This window comes from Taudactylus pleione, unplaced genomic scaffold, assembly GCF_031769625.1.
Source record: "Taudactylus pleione unplaced genomic scaffold, aTauple2 ptg000250l, whole genome shotgun sequence".
In the NCBI taxonomy this organism is placed as follows: domain Eukaryota; kingdom Metazoa; phylum Chordata; class Amphibia; order Anura; family Myobatrachidae; genus Taudactylus; species Taudactylus pleione.
Window position 1 is genome coordinate 1,536,324 of NW_028284652.1, and position 23,759 is coordinate 1,560,082.

General features: G+C 44.0%; 1 protein-coding gene across 1 annotated transcript in view; it reads right to left on the bottom strand.

Moving 5' to 3' along the window:
• The window catches only part of LOC148515318 (inositol-trisphosphate 3-kinase B-like), a 122,389-nt gene that overhangs the window by 72,075 nt on the left and 26,555 nt on the right, over positions 1–23,759 (bottom strand). The window contains exon 2 of the mRNA XM_088480017.1: positions 18,929–19,415. Coding sequence (XP_088336143.1) covers positions 18,929–19,261 — 333 coding nt within the window. The 5' untranslated portion in view covers positions 19,262–19,415. The remainder of the gene's footprint in view (positions 1–18,928; positions 19,416–23,759) is intronic.

A 23,759-nucleotide genomic window follows, 5' to 3' on the forward strand; every position in this document is an offset into this window, starting at 1 on the left:
GGAGAGCTCTTGACACCGCTTGGAGCTCCAAAATGTTTATTGGAAGCTCCGCTACCGCCCAAGTCCACCTGCCCTGAAACAAGTGTGGACCCGTGACAGCTCCCCATCACCGGAGACTGGCGTCCGTTGTTAACAGGACCCAGTTCGCCACCCAGAACGGGCGACCCTTGTTGAGGTGGGTCGTCTGCAAACACCAGGTTAGAGACAGGCGAACATCCGGAGTGAGCCCCATCGTCTGGGACTTGAGACACTGAGGCAATCCATTCAATCTGGACCGGATCAATAGCAGCAGAGGTTTGGAGTGAAATTGGGCGTACTCCACCATGTCGAATACCGACACCATTGAGCCTAATAACCTCTTTGCAAAGTGTATCGACACTCAACGACACTGCAGACAACTGCGCACCCTCAACTACAAAGCAAGGATCTTTTCCTCCGTCACAAAGATCCACTGCTGCCTGGAGTCCAATAAGGCCCCGAGGTGCAGGATCCTCTGAGACGGGGTGAGAGTGGACCTCAGCCAGTTTGTCAACCAGCCGTGACGTTGCAGTACCGCAATCGTCAGATCCAGATGGTGTAAAAGAAGCTCTGGAGACCCGCTATCAACAGGAGGTCGTCCAGATAAGGCAACAGTCGGACTCCCTGCATCCGCAGGAGAGCCGCCATGACCGCCATGACCTTGGTGAATACCCGTGGAGCAGTCACCAGGCCAAAAGGCAGTGCCCAGAACTGGAAATGTTCGTTGCAGATTGCCAATCTGAGGAACTGCTGATGGCGCAAAAGAATAGGGACATGCAGGTAAGCGTCCTGGATGTCCAATGACACCATGTAGTCCCCAGGCTCCAGTGCCAGAATAATGGACCGCAGGGTCTCCATCCGAAACAGAGGCACCCTCAAGGACTTGTTGAAGGCCTTCAGGTTTAGTATTGAACGGTAAGACCCATTGGGTTTCTGCACCAAAATTAGAATGGAATAGAAACCCAGGCCCCTCTGGGAAATTGGAACATGCACTGAAACTCCGGCCTGGAGCATAATGTGCAGAACCTTCCGCAGTTTCCGAGGCTTTGCTCTAGTCTAGCGGAAGGCCTGTCCCGAAAGGAGAGGGCATACCCGTGAGAGACCACCTCCTGAACCCAAGTGTCTGTCGTAGTCCTCGACCAGCACTGGGCGAACTGAAGCAGGCGCCCCCCACTTTGGGGTCCCCCAAAAGGAGGCCTGGACCGTCAGGCCGCAGGTTTGTTATCTGACCTAGGAGCCGGACGTCTGGTACTCCAGACCTGTTTCTTGGGCTTGGACAATTTCTTGGTCCGCGCCTGCCGTGGAAAGGACTGTACTTTAGGCCTACCTTGGGCCCTGCGAGGCCGAAAGGACGACCCACCAGCACTAGAAGGAATCGTAGCAGACGGAAGACATGCAGATTTTGCTGCTGCCAACGTAACTACAATTTTGTCCAGATCTGGACCAAATAGTACCTGTCCAGACCTTCTAATCCCTTTTTGGAATCCGCGTCTGCTTTCCAAGAACGCAACCATAAGGTGCGACGAGCAGCCACGGCTGCAGAGGAGATCCTAGAGGTGAGCATACAAATATCTAAGGCCGGTCTGGATGCTTCCCTGCAAGGGAATAAACGGATTTGAGGCAGATCTCCACCTTGCGGTCAGTGACATTCTTCAAGGATGACATCGAAGGCATAGGCAACGTGGCACTTTTGACTAGGCGTGTGACATGTGAATCCACTTGCGTAGGGGATTCCCGCTTAGAAAAATAATTGACCGCAAACGGATAAGCCACGGCTAAGCGCCTCTGGGGCTGAAACCGTTTACCTGGATTTTTCCACGCCTCCTCTAAATGATCCACTAATTGATCAGAAAGAGGGAACACCGTAGCCTCACCCTTAATATCCTAAAAAAGGCATATATGAATGTGGCCACCAAAGGATCAATATCCTCAATAACTAAAGCCGAGTGGACCGCTCGAATAAGACCAGGGATATACACCTTGGACTTAGCGTCCGGCTCTTTGGTACGGAGAGGTTCTTGGTCAGATAGATCCAGAATCTCCCCACCATCTGATGTCTCATCGTCATCCCCATAAGGAGCAGATAAAGACGCCACCGGCCGTTATGAGGCCGCAACACAGACTCCCCCTGTAAAACATCGGACAAATGCTGAACCGATGTAGTTAGAGTATTAACCCACGCAGGCTCCGGAGAAACCTGGGAAGGCACAGGGAGACTGTGGGGTACCATCAATTGTCTCGGGAACTCCCGCATGGGTGACGACACCACTGACTGCTGGGACAAACCCGTCTGGGTAAACGCAGGTGGCGGAGCTAGCTGGCCCACAAGGGTTATAAGCGCCTTAGCGAAACAAGCCCAGGGAGGTTCCTGTACCGGGACCGTGACCATAATCGGCCGTGACAGTGCCAGGCACTGGGGACATAACTCCTCCGCGTTACCCTCCCCCTCCGCTATTGGTACCTTACATTTAGTACACATGAGCTGGAGAGGAAAGTCAGTCTCAGACATGATGGTAAGTATGTGACACTTACACCTATACGTATTGGTATAGTGTGAATAACACCCTGCACACCGCGCACCGCAAGGGCTTTGAGCAGAGCAAGATCAGGGACAGTAATAAAGCTGACAGTAGAAAGTGAAAGTACAGACAGCAGGCTAGCAGTTCAGTCACATACAATGCAGAAGAAACAAATCCCTGCACTATTAGCGCTGGTTCTCAACTACTCAGACCCTCAGGTTGGTAGGACTCAGTGCTGCATACACTGACCTGTAACAAACAGAGGAGAGGTATGCTGGGGGACCCAGACCGCAATGCCACCGCTCACAGGCTCCCAGCGGCGTTCACCATGCTTTAAAGATGGCCACCGAGGAGCAGAGGATGAAGGAGGCCGGCCTGGGGAGGACAGCTGACACACTGTGGCCAATCAGGCAGAGCAGAGAGGCTGTGAGACAGGGAAAGCGCACTCCCCTGGCATGCATTTAACCCCTGGGACGCCGCAGCGCATGCCGCTCAGCAGCGGCCCGCTGTCCCAGGGGGTAGTGGAAGTGCAGGTTGGTCGCCTGGCTCCACGCTGCAGCCAGTCCCCAGGGAGCCCCCTGCCTGGGGACTCAGGACCATGTGACCAGCGGGGACCCCGCTGCTTACCTGCTATCCCCTTGGATCCGGCCATGGTCCAAAACATCTGGGGACACTGCTAGCCGTGACCCCAGATGTCTACCAGCATCCCCGGATCAGTACCGGCGTTCTGGTACCAGCGGGGTGTAGGGGAGACAGCATGGACGTCAGTACTGACTGTCCATGCTGTACTCCCAGATGTGCAGCCAGCGCTGCCTTTAAAAGAAACTTCAGGGGCTCTTCACAGCCCCCCTCTGCACAGTGCCTCCGACTCTGGCCAGGCACCAACGAAACTGAGATGCCTTGGCCCGGGGGCGGGGTATAGGAGAGGGACCCAGATGCATCCTGGGAGGCTGAAAACTTTAACTCTGTGGTGCCTGAAGACTGACGTCATCACCTATACCCCAAGGTATCCTGTGGATACCCTATGGACCCTGAAGTAGAAAAAAATATATTCCATTGGACAGAATACATTTAAAAAACATATCTGACATATGTAAAGTATATCTAAAGCAAAGCAAACAGTAACCAGTACAGAACGATATGCAGTCACTTTGACACTGTTCACTCATTTAGGGTTAAAATGTACACATGGACAAAATATCAACACGTGACTGGTCGACATAGTGAAAATGTCAACATTACCATTAGGGCTAGTGTTAAGAGTTAGTGGTTAGGGTTAGCTTAGGGGTTAGGGATACCTTAGAAATGCATTGTTGACATTTCATCAGTGTCACCAAGATGAATATGTGAACATGTCGATATTATGATTGCTGACGTGGTCACCGTCGACATAATATACCAAACTATACAGTACATACAAAAGAATCAATTAAGCAAAAAGCCTCTAAGGGGGCTGGAATAAGAGTTTAGAACAAAATCAAAACTTTATAATGATATAAGCCAATATTTTTTTCTACCAACCACTATACAGGTGACCATGAGACTCCTGCAGAAAAAGTTGCCCAGAATGTTGTAGAAGTCAATGATGTAAAGTGAGAGGCTCATACTATTGGTATAATAAGCTGAGCTTACCTGTGTCTCTATAGCCCTCTCCCTTTCATCAGGACTCCCGGCATCCCTTACTGTCTGTAGCGCTGATACAGAGAAGGGAATGCTGTCTGTGGGAATGAGACCTTTCCATCATCAAAACACTATTATACGTTGGTCTCCAGGCCAGATAGTGCCAGGTGAAAAGAACTGTCTGGGTCACAGTGTATAATACTTTAGCATAGGCCACTAAATGCCATTTACTAGCTGCTCGGAAAGGATCCTCGGTACATTTCATTAAGCACCTACAGTTTGTGATTATTTGACAACAGATTGCACAAGGTGAACAAGCAATCTCTTTTTAGGACAGTGCCGCCACTAGCTATCTGCCCAAGCAAACCTAAAAATATCACTTCGGTTTTTGAAACCTCCTCCATCTTGACATGCTAAGCCATTTGCTTACATGTAAAAGAAAAAAATAGGCACATGATTTTACAGTATTGCTGGGAGTTGCAGCTTTTTAGCTTAGTAAAGTACAGTTTTGAGGTTGTATCCCCCAATAATAGTAACCTTAAGGGAATTAAAGTAATGCTCATTATTGATGGTGCCATCAATATACAAAGACACAGGTTATATGAGCAACTCAGAATCTAACTAAAGTGTAGTGCAGAGTTTCCCAAACGTGGTCCTCAAGGGTACCCCAACAGTTCAGGTTTTAGAGCTATCTATGGTTGAGCACAGGTGACTTAATCAGTACCTCAGTCAGTTTGATTTATCCACCTGTGCTCATCCATGGATATCTCTAAAACCTAAACTGTTGGGGAGCCTTGAGGATCGTATTTGGGAACCTCTGGTGTAGGTGCACTGTAGCTAGGAATCTGCTCATCACCAAATAACATATAACATTTCAAAGCAGACTGTACTCACAAAATGGCCCCCAAAATATACCTCTGTACTAGACGCATACGGTGTTCCTACTTTTACCCATATACTGGTATACTTCTGTTCATCCATCTCTAAGCAACAATTCACATTTTGTACTGTGTACAGTATGTGCGTGTCCACACGTGTGTTTATGAAAATGTGACATTTCAGTTTCTACACTACATCATGCCTTGTTCGGTTAGTAACAGGATGTTACTTTCATTCATCATGAAACAAGGAAAGCTACATAACGGGGACATATATAGGAGTTTAATGGTTTTCCTACTTGTACCTGGCACACAGCAACCTCCGTATGACCAGAGGGAATCCTGTTCATGACAGATGTACCATTATTTTCTAACGTTCCGAGCTATCTTTGTAAAAACCACTTAATCTGATTTAATTAAAAACTCCATAAAAGGTAAAGCTCTCAGCTAACGAGATATTCCTAGCCTAAGGGGTATAACCTCAGCCACTCACGTAATTCACAGGGAGCATTTTAATCTGGATGAGCTGGAAAAATATATTAAATGTCAATTTGAGAATAAAGTGGACATCGAGTCGGGAGGGAAGAAAGCTGCCCTCACACTCTACAGGTTGTCGCTGACAGAACAAGGCTCACAGCAGCCATATGCAGTTACAGGTTACTCTGACAGGAATTTCCCAGTTTATTCATCTCTTAGCACCATGCATTATTGTAACTGTACGGTGAGGAACCCGGGAAGGGATAGGGAAGATATATTTTCCCACAACTGTGAACAAGGCAGCTTTGACTTATGGACCCCAATGGAGGCAAACTATGTGGCCTAACGCCTAGAGGGACATATTGAACATTCTACAAACTAAAAGCAGAGACAGAAAGTCAGAGGACCCAAATATAATAGATAAAAATATAAAAATGTCTCCAGTAATGGCCCATTTGCTCTGTGGGTAGCTCCGTCATGGCTAGGTAGGAACCAAACTAGTCCATAAAACTAGCAGGAAATAATACAAGGGGATAACACACTCCCTGCTGTAAATCCTATGGGGCATATTCAGTTGGGTACGAGAATAGCGAAAAACCTGTACCTGCGAGGTTTTTCCTGCAGGTGCGGGTTTTTTGCTATTCAATTAGGTGTGGATTTTTCCTTTTTTTTTTATGTGCCGGGAGGTTTTTTTTCTCGCACCTCCTGAGCAAGTGTGATTTTTCCTAAAATCCTTAATTTTAGGTAAAATCATGGAGAATTGCTCTGGCACCCCTGCGACACCCCCCTTGAGGACTAATTAAGCAATTGGAAGTTTTCAATTAGCTTAATTATTCCTTCATTACTTACCTTCTGCAGCGCTGTCTTCTTCTTCCAGCGTCGGAAGCCGGGTGTACTGCAGCAAGGTGAGTATGTCTGTGTGTGTGTGAGTGTTTGTAAGTGTGTATGAGTGTGTGTGTGGATGAGTGTGTGTGTTTGTGTCCCGGAGTTGTGTGACTCCCCCTTGCCCCCCCACCAGTCCTTGGAACCTCCAAGCAGCCCGCATGAAACCCAGCTGCCCCCTATCTAGTGAAAAGATAGAGGGGAGGCCACCGGGATCCGCGGAGACCACCGGAGCCCCCCGGGCAGGTAAGTGCAGAATTTTTAGGTTTTGTTTTTTTACGCGGCGCAGGGTTGTCAGAGCTGAAAACTCTGGGACCACTATTTTTTAATTGGATACCGCGGGTATCGGGAGCGCGCATACCGGCGGCAATCCAAAATTGGACGTGAGGGGCGCAAGGTTTTTTCCTCTATAAACCTCGTGCCCAATTGAATATGCCCCTATGAATATAGAAGCCAACAAGGATTACTGTGACAACATAAAAGCATGAGCTTGTACAGAGTACTTCTATACAATTCACACACAGCTGAGGTCATTTAACTCACTGGTGGTGACATCAGAATTCACCAATGATATTAGAACTCAGCTGCTTACACAGAAAATATTTAAAAGAGTGAGATATATATATATATTCACATATATATATGTATATTAGAGATGAGCGGTTCGGATTCTGTGGAATCCGAACCGCTCCGAACATAGGGGATCCGAGTCCACCCGAACGGTGTTACCCGCCTGACTCGGATCCTCGTTCGGGGCCGAACGCCGGCCGCCTGATGTCGGATTCTCGCTAGAGAATCCGACATCAGGGCTCCTATTGTGTAGGGCAGACCGCTGTGATAGCTGTCTGCCCTACACAGAACAAACACACAGCTGCCAGCGGCAGCTGTGTGTTTGTTACATCAGCCAATGAGAGTCACACAGACTCTCACTGGCTGCTGCACGGAGGGAGCCGGCTGGAGCTCACTCATGAGCTCCGTCTTCCGGCTCCCTCCTAAGCGCGTGGATGCAGAGCGGACGGCGCGGGAGCGGGGATTCAGGTAAGTATTTTTTTTATGTGTGTAAGGGCCGAGGGCGCTACTGGGGGGCACAGCTACTGGGGGGCACAACTACTGGGGAGCTCTGCTACTTGGGGGCGGCATACTACTGGGGGGCCATTCTACTGGGAGGCCTGCTACTGGGGGGGGGCATACTACTGGGGGCCATACTACTGGGGGGTCTGCTACTGGGGGGGCCATACTACTGGGGGGGGGCATAATACTGGGGGCCTACTACTGGGGGCCATACTACTGGGGGGGCATACTACTGGGGGGCATACTACTGTGGGCATTGGGTAAAAGGGGCACTACTGTGGGCATTGGGTAAAAGGGACACTACTGTGTGTCGTAACATAAATAAGAGACACTACTTTATGGTGTAATGTGAATCAGGGGTACTATGGGCCTCATTCAGAGGCGGTCGGAGGATGCAAGTGGTCACCCACAGCTCTAACGACCGCTAGGGTGATGGTCGCGATGGTCAGAGACCATCGCGACCATCGGGTCTTACGACGAGACCCTAGGGTAGGGTCTCACTTGTCGTAAGCCCCGGAGAGCTTCTGGCTCTGTCAGAGCCGGAAGTTCTCCACTGACATCACTAGTGATGTCAGTGGGGCCTCCCCCAAACGGCAGGCGTTCCCATGGGAACACCTCCGTTTGGGCTGCCACCCCCCCGGCGCGCCTTCCAAACGGGGCGAGCTGTCAATCAACATCGACAGCTCACCCCCTTTGGAAAGAGACCCGCTACGACCAGCGCTGTCGGTCGTAGCGGGTCTCACGCATGCGCACGAAGGAGCCGACTCCCTCGTGCGCATGCACACTAGACAAACATCGAGGCGGCCGTGCGGTCGTAGACCATACGGCCGCCTCTGAATACAGCCTTATGTGTGGTGTAATGTGAATAAGATTGTGCACTGTGACTCCTTGGGCCGTAGCCTACTTTGTAAACAAGTACTGAGATTCTGCTGGCCGTACCCCACTGGGTGGGTGCACTACTTTTCATTTCTGCCACTGCTGTGTGGCAATGTTTCATAGATGTGCTTTATACTGTGGTGTCTGTGTCGTTGTGCCGCTGCTTTGTCGCTTGGTAACCAGTCAACTCACTGCAACCTTTGGCAAATAATGTTGAAAACAATATTATAAGCTGTGATGTATTCTAAAATGACTGGAAATTAATGTTATTGAGGTTAATAATACTCTAGGAAGAAAAAAAAGACCAATTTATGTGATTTTAGCTTTTTTTGTACATTTTTGTAAAAAAATCCAAATCCAAATCCAAAGCCAGTCACTGCAGTTTGGCAAATCCAAATCCAAAGCCGGACGACGAATTAAAACCAAATCCAAATTTATATATATATATATATATATATATATATATATACACACACACACACAAAACTGCAGGTGAGCAGCACTCCCTCTTAATGATGATAATGGTGCCCGATGCCCTCCTAGGTATCCCTCGGCGAGGTTCCAACACATACACACTGATGACGAGACTATTAAAGTCTCAAAATGATGAATTTATGTAACCAGCTGTGTACTGGCATTAATTCATCCGAATGCCGCCTTCAATCTATTATGTGTATATATATATATATATATATATATATATAAAAATATATAATGATATTGTGGCAATTTCGACCATGAAACGTCGAATCCATCAAATAAAATAATTCTTACCTTTGTTCCAGGAAATAATATTGAAGAAACAAATAAACTGTTATGGCAATGGCAAATAGGATGCAGTCATTTCTAATAACTGGTAGGTAGTGCTATATACTTTGCACACTTATCAAAACGTTCCACAAGTGCCAAAGGGCAAGCACGCTGGCACCTGTAGTTCTACTGTAAAAACCAATAGTAATGATCTCGTATTTTTTACACTATTATCCCTGCACCCACTGGCCAGGGGTGCAGGAAAGAGGCCCGGCCTTCAGTGTAAGCCTGGGGTGCTCAGGAGAGGGGAGACCCCATTATTGGGGGTGTTCCTATCTCCCCTGAGATCCCTGGCTTGGGCTGACTAGCTTGGGGTGTTAATGCTTTAGCCAGGGAACCCCGGTGGAAGGGTTCCCTGTCTGTGGCATTACACCCCGGCTAGGTTTGAGTCCGGTGCTGGTTTTAAAAATGGGGGAACCCCACGCCATTTTTTTCCCCTCTCTTTAAAACCAGGATTAGCTCAGGAGCCTGGGGCTGGTTCATAAAATACGGGGGAACCCTACACATTTTTTCCCTCGTATCTTTAGAACCAGGACTGGCTCAGGGGCCATGGGCTGGTTATGCTTTTGGGGGGGAACCCTACATCATTTTGAAAAAAAAAAAATTAACACTTTAGAGAGAAATTAGAAGCAGAAATATACACAGATTACACTGATCTGTATATGTTTCTGCAAAACTCGCAGTTCAGGAAGTAGTTTATTTAAAACTTAAATTTGGACCGAGTTTGCTGAAATTACACCTGTGAGTATAATCACGATTGTTGGTAAATTCCCGAGTTGTATTCCTGGCTATGATAAGTACTTGCAAGTTTGGCTGATGGTGAATTTATTTCTATTTGTGTTCTCACCCAAGTTTTGCAGAGAGTTTCATGATTTCTCACCCGAGTTGCGAGTTGTAAAAAATGGCAAAACACACCAGAGATTGCAATCTCGACCAGACACAAATTAGTAAATTTACTCCTTATGCTGGGTACACACTGGCCAATATATTGGCCGATCAATTGATCAGCCAATATACCAATATATCTGCTGGCCGTCGGCCAGTGTGAACAGACTAAATGTCTGTGAACTGCGTCGTTCACAGAAATATCGCATTGAATGTGCTGCACAGCCGCTAGACAGATATGTCTGCAGACATAGCTGTCCATCGGCAAGTGTGTACGACACACATAGCGGCAGCCGCAGGGAGGGGGGGGCGGCCACACCCCCGACCCCCCTCCCTGCCAGCGGGACCCGCGGCTGCCGGATAGATTATGGCTGTTCAGTGTGTATGAACGACCTTCATCTAAAGATATATCTACAGATCACTCGATGTGTGTACTCTCCTTTAGAGTAACTTGTTCCCATCCTAAAATAATATCAAAATGCCTGTAAAGTGCTAATAAATGTGATATATTGTTCTATCTGGGTTGCTAATTGTTGCTGTATCTGGAAATAACAGAAAAAAACATAGCAGTTAAAAAAAGGCCACCAATATATATTAATGTTACTGTATGTATTTATAAAATATTTATATATTTTTATATATATATATATATATATATATATATATATATATGTGAGAACAATGTGGTTAGGTCAGAGCGCCTTAAAGTGCTTTGGAGTGCAGAATATGTGCAAAAGATCACTAAATATATGTATAAAACGAGCAATATATACGTCTACCAAATAGATCTAGACCGTAAACAAGTATTTCTAAAAATACAAATTTAATAGAGATAATCAACATAAAAACATGAATGGAAAGACATATTGACACTAATAAAAAAGACTGTATAAATAAATGGAATAAAAAATAGATAGAGATAAATACAAAGTTGACAAAAATGAAAAGCTTATCTTATTTCATATATATGGAGGGTGTGGTCAGGTGGGGGTGCAAGAACCCAACGCGTTTCGTCAACAGCGGACTTCTTCAAGGGAATAGGGACAAACAACTGGATATGGCTATACTTATACCCCCAAACAATCAACAACAATTGGCTGCATGTGCTCATGATCGTAATCGCACTTCCTGTGATGTCACTTCCGGTTTCTCTGATCGATATTACAATCAAGAAAAAACTGACAATAGTGATGTAACTAATGTATAAACACATCTATATAGAGCGTGGAGACTAAAATGGAGTGTGATAAATCAAGTAAATCTCTTAAAAACATAAGTCCCGAGTATTAAATTTTCACTCATTATGCCCCACTTCCTGTTTGGAATGTTCTTTGAGATCGGCAAATTCTGCCCCACTTCCGGTAATGCGCGTCATCCTTCTCCGCGATCAGGTGGTGTTGAGGGTCATCAGTGTGTATCCGCGTGTTCCCATTACAACACGCTGTCCTTCACTTCCTGTCTCGGGGATCACCGGGTACGTCACATCCTGTTACTTGGAACACGGAAGCGTGTGTGTGGAACGCATACGTCATCCAGATCTTAGCCCTCATGTATTTACGTCGGCCATGTTTTTGGAGTCTTTAATAGATCTTATACTTATAGCGGTTAGCTGTAAAATAAACAACATATAAGGACAAGAGCTAAGATCAGTCTTATATTGCCAGATCTTTCTAGTGACATATAAAGGAAACCATCGTGTGGATATAAGAACCAGGAAATAGCACATAATAAAAAGAAACTAAAAAGGCTACTCTATAGTGCTGTAATATAAGTACATGTTTCATCATATATAAAAAAACATCTAGATAGGGCACACAGACGGCCATAATCCAAAGGGAAAAAAGGTACACAAAGAAAGATATTACAAATATCTAACAACAGAATTAACATAAAATAATAATTAAATTAAGTAAAAAATAATAAATAATAAATAAAAAATAAATCAAATAAAAAATAAATAATAAATAAAAATAAAGTGTAATTAAATAGCTAGCAAATGTTAAATATGGGTGGACACATGTAGATGAGTGCATGTGTACATATGCAATGTATCCACTCTATATATAAACGTGTAACACCAAAAGCCTATGATGTATAACACAATTGTATAAGTGAAAAAAATGGATATCAAAAAGGGTTGAATAATGTATATCATAGAAAGGATTCTTTTCGAAGGGCCTGCAGAGAGCCCATAGTGTGTTTAATTCAGTAAACAAGATGAAGTGTTCAATATCAGGGTAAACTACTAAGTAGAAGACAACTTATATAACACGCTGCATGATCTTCAAAGAGCTTATTTTTCTGAGAATTATCCAGGTGTTGTAAGGTGGTGACTTTTGAGGACAGCATAAAAAGTTTTTCCATTTGTACAAAAGATGACAAAGTCTTGGTCTCACAATAGTATCAAAGTGGAATCGTAATGTGAGGTGGGGTTCAACAGTAGAGAAATTCAAGGGTCCCATACCAAAGCTCTAAAACCCGTGGCCCAAAGGTATATATTATTATTTTGTTGATTCAAGGATAAAGTCTACAGCACCTGATCTTCCCGGTAGGTCTCCCAAACCAGTACTGGTCAGGTTCACATTGTATAGCTTCCAAGATCAGACGAGATTGGGCATACTCAGTGTGAAATGGCTGTAGAAAAGAAACCTTGATCTAGAAACCTTAGGCCTACAGAGTCGGCTTGGTGTTTGAACCCTTGTTTCATATGAAGGGTGCTATCTCGTAGCTATCGTTGAACCCCCGTGGGGATAATGTCTGTAGTTCGAAAATCCAGAACATTTCCTTTTTAGAGAGTTTGTTCGAAAGATCCCCTCCTCTTTCTCCCAGGGTTACTTGTTCGATTGCTTTAAAAGTAAAATCTTCAGGTTTCGATTTATGAATCTGCGTAAAATGTTTATAAACAGCATGTCCTTCTACCTTATTTTTTATATTTCGTATATGCTCTTGGATTCTAAGCTTGAGAGGTATTTTTGTCTTTCCCACGTATTTTATACCGCACGTACATTCCAATAAATAAATAATAGAAGTAGAGTTGCAGTTCATATGCTGTCTAATTTTAAATTCTTTAGAATCATTAACATTTTTAAAAAGCTTTCTTTGTGGATGCATAAACTTGCAGACATTACATCTGCCACATTTATAGCAACCTGGATATTTGGACAAAACACTTTGTTCCTGGATATCTCTTTGCAGCATGCTAGGGTCTAATAGGTCTTTCAAGTTCTTCGCTTTTTTAAAAACCATAGGTGGTTTGTTTGGTAAAGACTCTTTCAATATTGGATCCATTTTTAAGATGTGCCAGTGTCTGTTCTATGCTTTTTTGATGCATGGTTCTTGTACGCTATACGTAGTTATAAAGGGAGTAAATGTGTTCATCTGTTTTCCTTTTTCTTTATATTGAAGTAAACTGGAGCGTTCTAGACCCTGGACTTTATTTGAAGCTGTTTCTAAAAGCTTCTCCGGATAGTCTTTGTCTCGAAACCTTGTTTTATATGTCTGGAGTTGCTCATTAAATGTTTCTTTTTTCGTGCAATTCCTCTTAATGCGGTAAAATTGGGAATACGGGATGTTGTTTTTCCAATTTTTTAAATGACCACTCTTATAGTGTAAGTAGCTGTTTGAATCTACTTCTTTGATGTGATTTTCAGTAATAATTTCCTCGTTTTCACCAATCAACCTTAGATCCAAAAACTCTATAGATGATTTACCGACATTGGATGTGAACCTCAAATTCATGTCATTGTTGGATATATAGACTAGAAAAGATTTCAATTCTTCTTCTGATCCACTCCAAATGATTTTAATGATTCTAAAGAATTTAAAATTAGACAGCATATGAACTGCAACTCTACTTCTATTATTTATTTATTGGAATGTACGTGCGGTATAAAATACGTGGGAAAGACAAAAAGACCTCTCAAGCTTAGAATCCAAGAGCATATACGAAATATAAAAAATAAGGTAGAAGGACATGCTGTTTATAAACATTTTACGCAGATTCATAAATCGAAACCTGAAGATTTTACTTTTAAAGCAATCGAACAAGTAACCCTGGGAGAAAGAGGAGGGGATCTTTCGAACAAACTCTCTAAAAAGGAAATGTTCTGGATTTTCGAACTACAGACATTATCCCCACGGGGGTTCAACGATAGCTACGAGATAGCACCCTTCATATGAAACAAGGGTTCAAACACCAAGCCGACTCTGTAGGCCTAAGGTTTCTAGATCAAGGTTTCTTTTCTACAGCCATTTCACACTGAGTATGCCCAATCTCGTCTGATCTTGGAAGCTATACAATGTGAGCCTGACCAGTACTGGTTTGGGAGACCTACCGGGAAGATCAGGTGCTGTAGACTTTATCCTTGAATCAACAAAATAATAATATATACCTTTGGGCCACGGGTTTTAGAGCTTTGGTATGGGACCCTTGATTTTCTCTACTGTTGAACCCCACCTCACATTACGATTCCACTTTGATACTATTGTGAGACCAAGACTTTGTCATCTTTTGTACAAATGGAAACATTTTTATGCTGTCCTCAAAAGTCTCCACCTTACAACACCTGGATAATTCTCAGAAAAATAAGCTCTTTGAAGATCATGTCTTCTACTTAGTAGTTTACCCTGATATTGAACACTTCATCTTGTTTACTGAATTAAACACACTATGGGCTCTCTGCAGGCCCTTCGAAAAGAATCCTTTCTATGATATACATTATTCAACCTTTTTTGATATCCATTTTTTTCACTTATACAATTGTGTTATACATCATAGGCTTTTGGTGTTACACGTTTATATATAGAGTGGATACATTGCATATGTACACATGCACTCATCTACATGTGTCCACCCATATTTAACATTTGCTAGCTATTTAATTACACTTTATTTTTATTTATTATTTATTTTTTATTTGATTTATTTTTTATTTATTATTTATTATTTTTTACTTAATTTAATTATTATTTTATGTTAATTCTGTTGTTAGATATTTGTAATATCTTTCTTTGTGTACCTTTTTTCCCTGTGGATTATGGCCGTCTGTGTGCCCTATCTAGATGTTTTTTTATATATGATGAAACATGTACTTATATTACAGCACTATAGAGTAGCCTTTTTAGTTTCTTTTTATTATGTGCTATTTCCTGGTTCTTATATCCACACGATGGTTTCCTTTATATGTCACTAGAAAGATCTGGCAATATAAGACTGATCTTAGCTCTTGTCCTTATATGTTGTTTATTTTACAGCTAACCGCTATAGGTATAAGATCTATTAAAGACTCCAAAAACATGGCCGACGTAAATACATGAGGGCTAAGATCTGGATGACGTATGCGTTCCACACACATGCTTCCGTGTTCCAAGTAACAGGATGTGACGTACCCGGTGATCCCCGAGACAGGAAGTGAAGGACAGCGTGTTGTAATGGGAACACGCGGATACACACTGATGACCCTCAACACCACCTGATCGCGGAGAAGGATGACGCGCATTACCGGAAGTGGGGCAGAATTTGCCGATCTCAAAGAACATTCCAAACAGGAAGTGGGGCATAGTGAGTGAAAATTTAATACTCGGGACTTATGTTTTTAAGAGATTTACTTGATTTATCACACTCCATTTTAGTCTCCCAGCTCTATATAGATGTGTTTATACATTAGTTACATCACTATTGTCAGTTTTTTCCTGATTGTAATATCGATCAGAGAAACCGGAAGTGACATCACAGGAAGTGCGATTACGATCATGAGCACATGCAGCCAATTGTTGTTCATTGTTTGGGGGTATAAGTATAGCCATATCCAGCTGTTTGTCCCTATTCCCTTGAAGAAGTCCGCTGTTGACGAAACGCGTTGGGATCTTGCACCTCACCTGACCACACCCTCCATATATATGAAATAAGATAAGCTTTTCATTTTTGTCAACTTTGTATTTATCTCTATCTATTTTTTATTCCATTTATTTATACAGTCTTTTTTATTAGTGTCAATATGTCTTTCCATTCATATTTTTATGTTGATTATCTCTATTAAATTTGTATTTTTAGAAATACTTGTTTACGGTCTAGATCTATTTGGTAGACGTATATATTGCTCGTTTTATACATATATTTAGTGATCTTTTGCACATATTCTGCACTCCAAAGCACTTTAAGGCGCTCTGACCTAACCACATTTTTCTCACATCATTTTAAAAGTCACTGACCACGACTTAGATTGATTAGGTTGAGCTGACACCCCATCTGTTGCGGGGGATTAGGCTTTGTATTTAGATACTGTTATTTAAGCTACATCACATACCACTGGCGCTATAAAACCTTATAGACACATATATATATATATATATATATATATTGAAACAAAGAAAGACTGCAACAAAAAATCTAGTGCTATTATTTATACCAGGAGTGGGGAAGCTTTTTTCTGCTGAGGGCCATTTTGATTTATAAAATATTATTTGCGGGGCCGGTGCAGGCCACGACCCCTCAGTGTGATGTCACAGAGGGGCGGTGACAAAATCGCCGGTGATTACAGCAATGCCCGGAGCATCCTGAGGATGCTCTGGGGAACTGTAAGGTCAGCGGTGTGCCCATCTGAAGCTAAGGATGCTCCAGGTGGCACTGCTGCATAGATTCTGGCTACAGGATGCCATTCTAGGCACCATGTTAGCCAGATGAGGCTAGCAGAATAAAGCTCTGAGGGCCTGACCAAATGATTCCGGGGGCCTTATACGGCCCCTGAGCCTGAGGTTCCCCATCCCTGATTTATACCAAAACAAAGTCCAAAATGAACACTCCCTCATACAAAAGGTGTCTATATTTCCTTCTATCCTCAGTCCTTTCTTTCCATCCAAGGGTATGTGAATATAGTGTAGACCGTAAAAGAGAAAAATAATATAGTGTAGCACTGATACAACAATTCTGTGCTCTCATGCAAGTGAATTGTGATATATCAAACAAAAATAAAAAACATCTAACGTGAACAGGTATCTGGTCAGAAGATCACAAGTGACAATGTCGACAACCATAATGTTACCAACACAGTGTCGACATGGTTCAAACTGTAGTCAGGCACCGTGTCGACATCGAAGGTCGACGTATTCACGTATTCACGTCGACGTATTCACAATGTCGACCTCGGAAGTGTCGCAATGTGAAATGTCGACATGTTGGGGACGGCTAGGTTTAGGCTGCCATTGGAGTTATGGATTAGTTTAATGATAAGGGGTTTAATAGTCAGTGGAAAGCAAGGCAATTTAAATTGTGCAGTATTGATATTTCCAAGTATCAAGAGGAGTCGAATCTCCATACCAGCTTAACGTTTAAGAAGCTGTAACCAATATAATACCTGTGTTTCTGGCTTTCAAACTTTGGGCCGAGGACTCAGAAAAGAGAGAACCTCCAATAATGTCTTTTGCACAAACAATTTATAAATAGAAAAACACACATAGATACTGGACTCATTAAATATATGTATAAAGGCTTATCTGTCATATGCATGAAGGAGTGAGGTTCCACAGAACCCCAAATATGTTTCATCCCTTTAATATCAACTGGAATTTCTTATATAGTCCAAAATAGTGGCACTCACATGACTTTTGATGAGGGAGCGATGAAGGCAGAGCGTGAACTGAGTATATGTGAAGCTTTCTCATTGGATGGTTCAATGGTGACTGCTCATGAGTGTTGTAACAAATCAGCTCTGGGGCGAATCAATTCAGAGGGAGTTACATAGCTCTAGGAAGTTGGTCCCGCAGCTATTCGATTCAGCACGCTGTTAGGGTGAGTAAATGATTTCTTCTCGCACCCTTGTTAGGGAACGAGGAGAAATCCGACTAAAGTGCTGGCCGCAAGCCTGTATTCCGGCTTAAAGCAGTGCTGACAGCCTTGCTGCCGGCACATTAGTCGGAGAATGCTGGTTCTCGCGACTAAACACCCAGGTTAAGTCACAAGAACTGGCATTCTCTGACTTAACTTGTAACAGTCGGACTAAACAGCGTGCTGAATTTAATAGCTCCGGGATCAGATTCCCAGGGCTATTCACCCCCCGCTTAATTGAATCACCTCTATTAAGCTGGGTCGCTCATCTATATTCCAGGCAAAAGTAGGTTCTTCACCCCAGGTTAATATTCTCCAATGTCTATTGCTACAATATCCTCTACAGTATATGAATAGCCGTATGATTATCAATGTAGCTCATCCCTAAAAACAACACAGGCATTTTCGAAACCATCTCCAGAGGTGACAGTGAGGTAGTTGTACAGCAAAATGTAGGCTAGGACCGGTGATTCTGGCCCACACTCCTGAAGCTCCCATCCTACTCTTGAGTATGCTCCCTGTTGGGCATTGCCAGGCCTGCCTCCCCCATAGTGGCGCTAGTACTGTAACTGATGTAAATGACATGTACATTGAGTACACTGAATAATAATATGAAATCTGCACATCTCTCCTCAAATGCTGTGTTCTATGCAACAATGGTATTTTAAAAATATGTATCTTCCTACACAATATATCGTACTAATAACAGTGATTATTTTTCCCATCCCGAAGTACATTCTGAGAGAATGTCTCTCCCACTACGCAGTGAGAATCTCAATAACATTAGACCTCATTATTTCAAAGACACTGTCATAACAATGCCTGCGTGTACATGCCAACCATCATTTTGCCTTTCACAGCAGCGTCTGCCTCCTCTACACTTTTCTCTACTTTTTCCCCCTCGTCAAATCAGTAAATGTAATTTGCATCTTCGCCCACAGATAACAAGGCCTCTCAGCGTGCGCTACGGGTTTCTCAACCCTTTAACTACTGGAGATAGCTCTCTTTGCTGCAATTTCACACAAAGTATTTGACCTGAACAACAACAATTATTCATCCCTTGTCCTCACCTTTCGCAAGGTTTTACGCTTTGTCTGGACCTCATCTTCCTCACTGAAGACCTGGTCACTTTCTTGTGAAGAGTAGGCTATGGATGAACAGGTGGACGTGCTGGAGGCAGATCTTTCTGACTGCTTCACCGACTTCTTTTGTCGTTCTTCCTCTGGAAGTAGCTCCACCGGGCTTTCCTTCTCTGTGGACTCTGTGTTCTCCCTGTTCTTCTGACTTCTTTGTTGCCTTTTGCAGTCTCCATCGAGGCTTTGTGTGTCCTTTTCTGTCTCAACAGACAATAATGCTAATTTCTGCAGGCCCTTCTCCAGAGGTCCTTGCTTTTCCTGATCCATCTCTCTTGCTGTAGACTGAAAACTTTACTTGGTCTTTGATCAGTTGTATTTCTCTGTTTGCACTGGACTGATCAGCCACGACTGGCTGTTTGCTCATCCATAGGCATTCCCTGAAATGTGTCTCTCAGGCACAGTCTCCTTGTCCATTTGCCATCTGTGAAGAGAGTTCAACCAACACATAATAAACTTGCTGCATGTATGAAGTGATCATTGTATTTTCAGGGCCATATTAACAGTGGAGCAGATGGAGCTACAGCTCCCAGCCTCCGCATCATTACAGCAATCGGGCATATAGTAAATCATAAGTATTAAAATTGTATTTCTATTTTCCTTACAAAATTATGCAATTTTAAACTTTTATGTACTTAGGGTAACATTGGGGCTGATAATATAGGAATGTACACGCCCACATGGCACTGGCTACACCCACACAAAAATCCATAGTGTAAGGATGTACACGCCCACATTGGACTGGCCACACCCACACAGTCCTGCATATCCTGATGTGTTTTTACCATCACCAATGGTTATGCATTTCACAATAATTCATGTGGCCTAATGGGAAGAATTGAGTGAGTACAAAGATCCACCACCTTCATTTTCTATGTCATTACCACATTTAGAAAACTAAAAAATCTCTCTTTGTTTACTGGTTTAATATTAGATAAAGCTCATCACTTATCTATAATCAAACCCTTGAGCATACCTCCCAACATGACCCTCTCCAGGAGGGACACAATGCTCTGGTCCTGGACTTCCCTGGTAATTTATGATTGGTGGAGGCTCCAGAGGTGGGGCTACAGTATAGTCCAAAATTCAAATAGGGGAGTCACACCAATTGCCAGTGAGTCCCAGCCAGTGATGTTTGGCAGCGGTTGTGGTGACAATTTGGTGTGGCTCTCCTATTTGAATTTTGAACAGCGCTGCAGCCCCACCTCTTACCAGGGAAGTCCAGGACCAGAGCATTGTGTCCCACCTGGAGAGGTCATGTTGGGAGGTATGCCTTGAGATGTTCTCCACAAACATCTGCTGTTAAGAACTATTCCATTATACAGTACACTGACAAAAGCCATTCATTATCATAAATGACCATACAAATACAACTCTTTGCTTATTTTTTTTTATAATGGTCCCACGATGTCCACATGCATATACAGGGCCACCCCAGTATTGTTCCCATCACACATAACTGTAACAGTAGCTGATGTACATTGATCCCTCGTTATCAATATTAAGTTAAACACTCAGGGCGGGGTGTACTAAGCTTGAAAATGTGGCTAAAACTCTAAAAATGCAGTTTTAAGAGTTTTGGCCGCATTTCCACATGTAACAAAGCTCAGGAATGTGAACATTGCGGAGCTTGGACTCGGTGGGTAACGACATCTCTAGATGATGTAACAGAATCCCTCCCAGTGTCCCCTGCGGGGCGCGATTTTAATCACGCCGGTATGCTTGAAATCGCAAAGGACAGCTCTCCCGATAAGAGCTGTTGTTTACTATAGAGGGACTTCTGGGTTTAATACCCAGAAGTCTCTCTGCGCATGCACAGTACGGCGCGCGCCACCGCAGAGGACACTGGGAGGGATCAAATTGGATCCCTCCCAGAAGAAATGCAGTAAGAAGCCCAGAGGCTTCTGTTGGGTAATGCCATCTAAAGATGGTGTTACCCACCGGGTCCAAGCTACGGAATGTATTGCATTCTGGAGGTTGGTACATATGGAAATGCGGGCAAAACTCAGAAAACAGCATTTTGGGATTTTTGGCTGCATTTTCATGCTTAGTACATCCCACCCAGCATAGTCATGGGGGCAAGATTTGTCTGAGCGAGCCCTGAGAGCACTAGCTCATGGTGAATCAGAACCGCAAGCTCCCTTCCAGCTATTTGGATGGAGAAAACGACCAGTAAGCAGCATATGTACAACACGCAGTAATTACAATTCCGCATCACCGTGTTACCATGAATAGAAGATGTGAAAGCTCGCCCTTCTTATGAACCAGCAGATGACTCCTCAGAACAAATCAGCTTAAAATAGAAACAGGAAAGGTGGAACCCTGGAAGGATGTGACTGAGGTAAGCTATGGTAAAAAAAGACAGGAAAGAAATGGAAGGATAACTGAGGCAAAGATAACCGAAATTGGGAACATAAAAAACAGGACCTGAGAAGAAGGAAGGGAGTATGTAGGCACAGATGTTTCTACAAGGATAAACGAAGATGGAAAAAAAAGGAGGGGTAGTTGGAGGGAGTACTGACGGCAGAGATGGAGAATGTGCAGAGGAGAAAGTTATGGAAGGTAAGATGGTGACAGATACGGCTTAGACTGTGTATGAAGCACTGAAAAGCCAAGTGGTGTCAGCTCATTATATACTCACACAGCTCTCATTGGGCTCTGAAGTAACTATCTCTTCATGTATAATTGTTAAAGGACAGCATCAGTATCTACCCTCCTAATCTGCTCCCCCCTCCTCTCGCTCCCCCTCAGATCTCTTGTTCAATGAGGGCTGGCCCGGAGCCAGAGGGAATAGGAAAAGTGAAGGTTCCCACAGGCACACTGTGTGTGTCCTCAGCTATCACTCCGAGCATGGCAAATCCGGGACTGGCAGGGATGGCAATAATGATAAAGCCAGGTAGGGTACAGAAGGGATCATCACTTAGAAAAGGTATATAGATTCATAATGACACAGACTGCAGGGATAGTAGCATTTCTAGATGGAAAAAGTAGGTGAAAAGACTCTGGTACAGCCATGTACAAGGAATTTCAACTGAAAGTCTGCAAGTAAGATACACTGTGTAATAACATGCACTGTAGTAAATCTGATCCGTAATTCCACAAATGCTGACATTTATAGGAGAATAATTAAGATGACATAAAAAGAGTATACAGACTGCCAGATGCTTCTATCAAGTAGGTTTGTTTGTCAATAATAATAACATACCTGAGATTTAGCAAGTGGGATACTGCTAGGGAGCTAGATCTGTGATGTGAATGATAATGATGTATTTCCTACTCTCTACACTGACACCACAACAGCATCAACTGAAGCCCACCCATCACACCATGTCACCCACTCTCTACACTGACACCCCAACACAGATAACTGGCACCCACACATTATACCATGTCACTCTCTACACTGACACCCCAACACAGACAAATGGCACCCACACATTACACCATGTCACTCTCTGCACTGACACCCCAACACAGACAACTGGAGACCACACATTACACCATGTCACTCTCTGGACTGACACCCCAACACAGACAACTGGAGACCACACATTACACCATGTCACTCTCTGCACTGACACCCCAACACAGACAACTGGCACCCACACATTATACCATGTCACTCTCTACACTGACACCCCAACACAGACAACTGGCACCCACACATTACACCATGTCACTCTCTGCACTAACACCCCAACACAGACAACTGGAGACCACACATTACACCATGTCACTCTCTGCACTGACACCCCAACACAGACAACTGGCGACCACACATTACACCATGTCACTCTCTGCACTGACACCCCAACACAGACAACTGGAGACCACACATTGCACCATGTCACTCTCTGCACTGACACCCCAACACAGACAACTGGAGCCCACACATTACACCATGTCACCCACTCTCTACACTGACACCCCAACACAGACAACTGGAGCCCACACATTACACCATGTCACCCACTCTCTACACTGACACCACAACACAGACAACTGGCACCCACACATTACACCATGTCACTTTCTGCACTGACACCCCAACACAGACAACTGGCACCCACACATTACACCATGTCACTCTCTACACTGACACCACAACAGCATCAACTGAAGCCCACACATCACACCATGTCACCCACTCTCTACACTGACACCCCAACACAGACAACTGGCACCCACACATTACACCATGTCACTCTCTACACTGACACCCCAACACAGACAACTGGCACCCACACATTACACCATGTCACTCTCTACACTGACACCCCAACACAGACAACTGGCACCCACACATTACACCATGTCACTCTCTGCACTGACACCCCAACACAGACACCTGGAGACCACACATTACACCATGTCACTCTCTGCACTGACACCCCAACACAGACAACTGGAGACCACACATTACACCATGTCACTCTCTGCACTGACACCCCAACACAGACAACTGGAGCCCACACATTACACCATGTCACCCACTCTCTACACTGACATCACAACACAGACAACTGGCACCCACACATTACACCATGTCACTTTCTGCACTGACACCCCAACACAGACAACTGGCACCCACACATTACACCATGTCACCCACTCTCTACACTGACACCCCAACACAGATAACTGGCACCCACACATTACACCATTTCACTCTCTACACTGACACCCCAACACAGACAACTGGCACCCACACATTATACCATGTCACTCTCTACACTGACACCCCAACACACACAACTGGCACCCACAC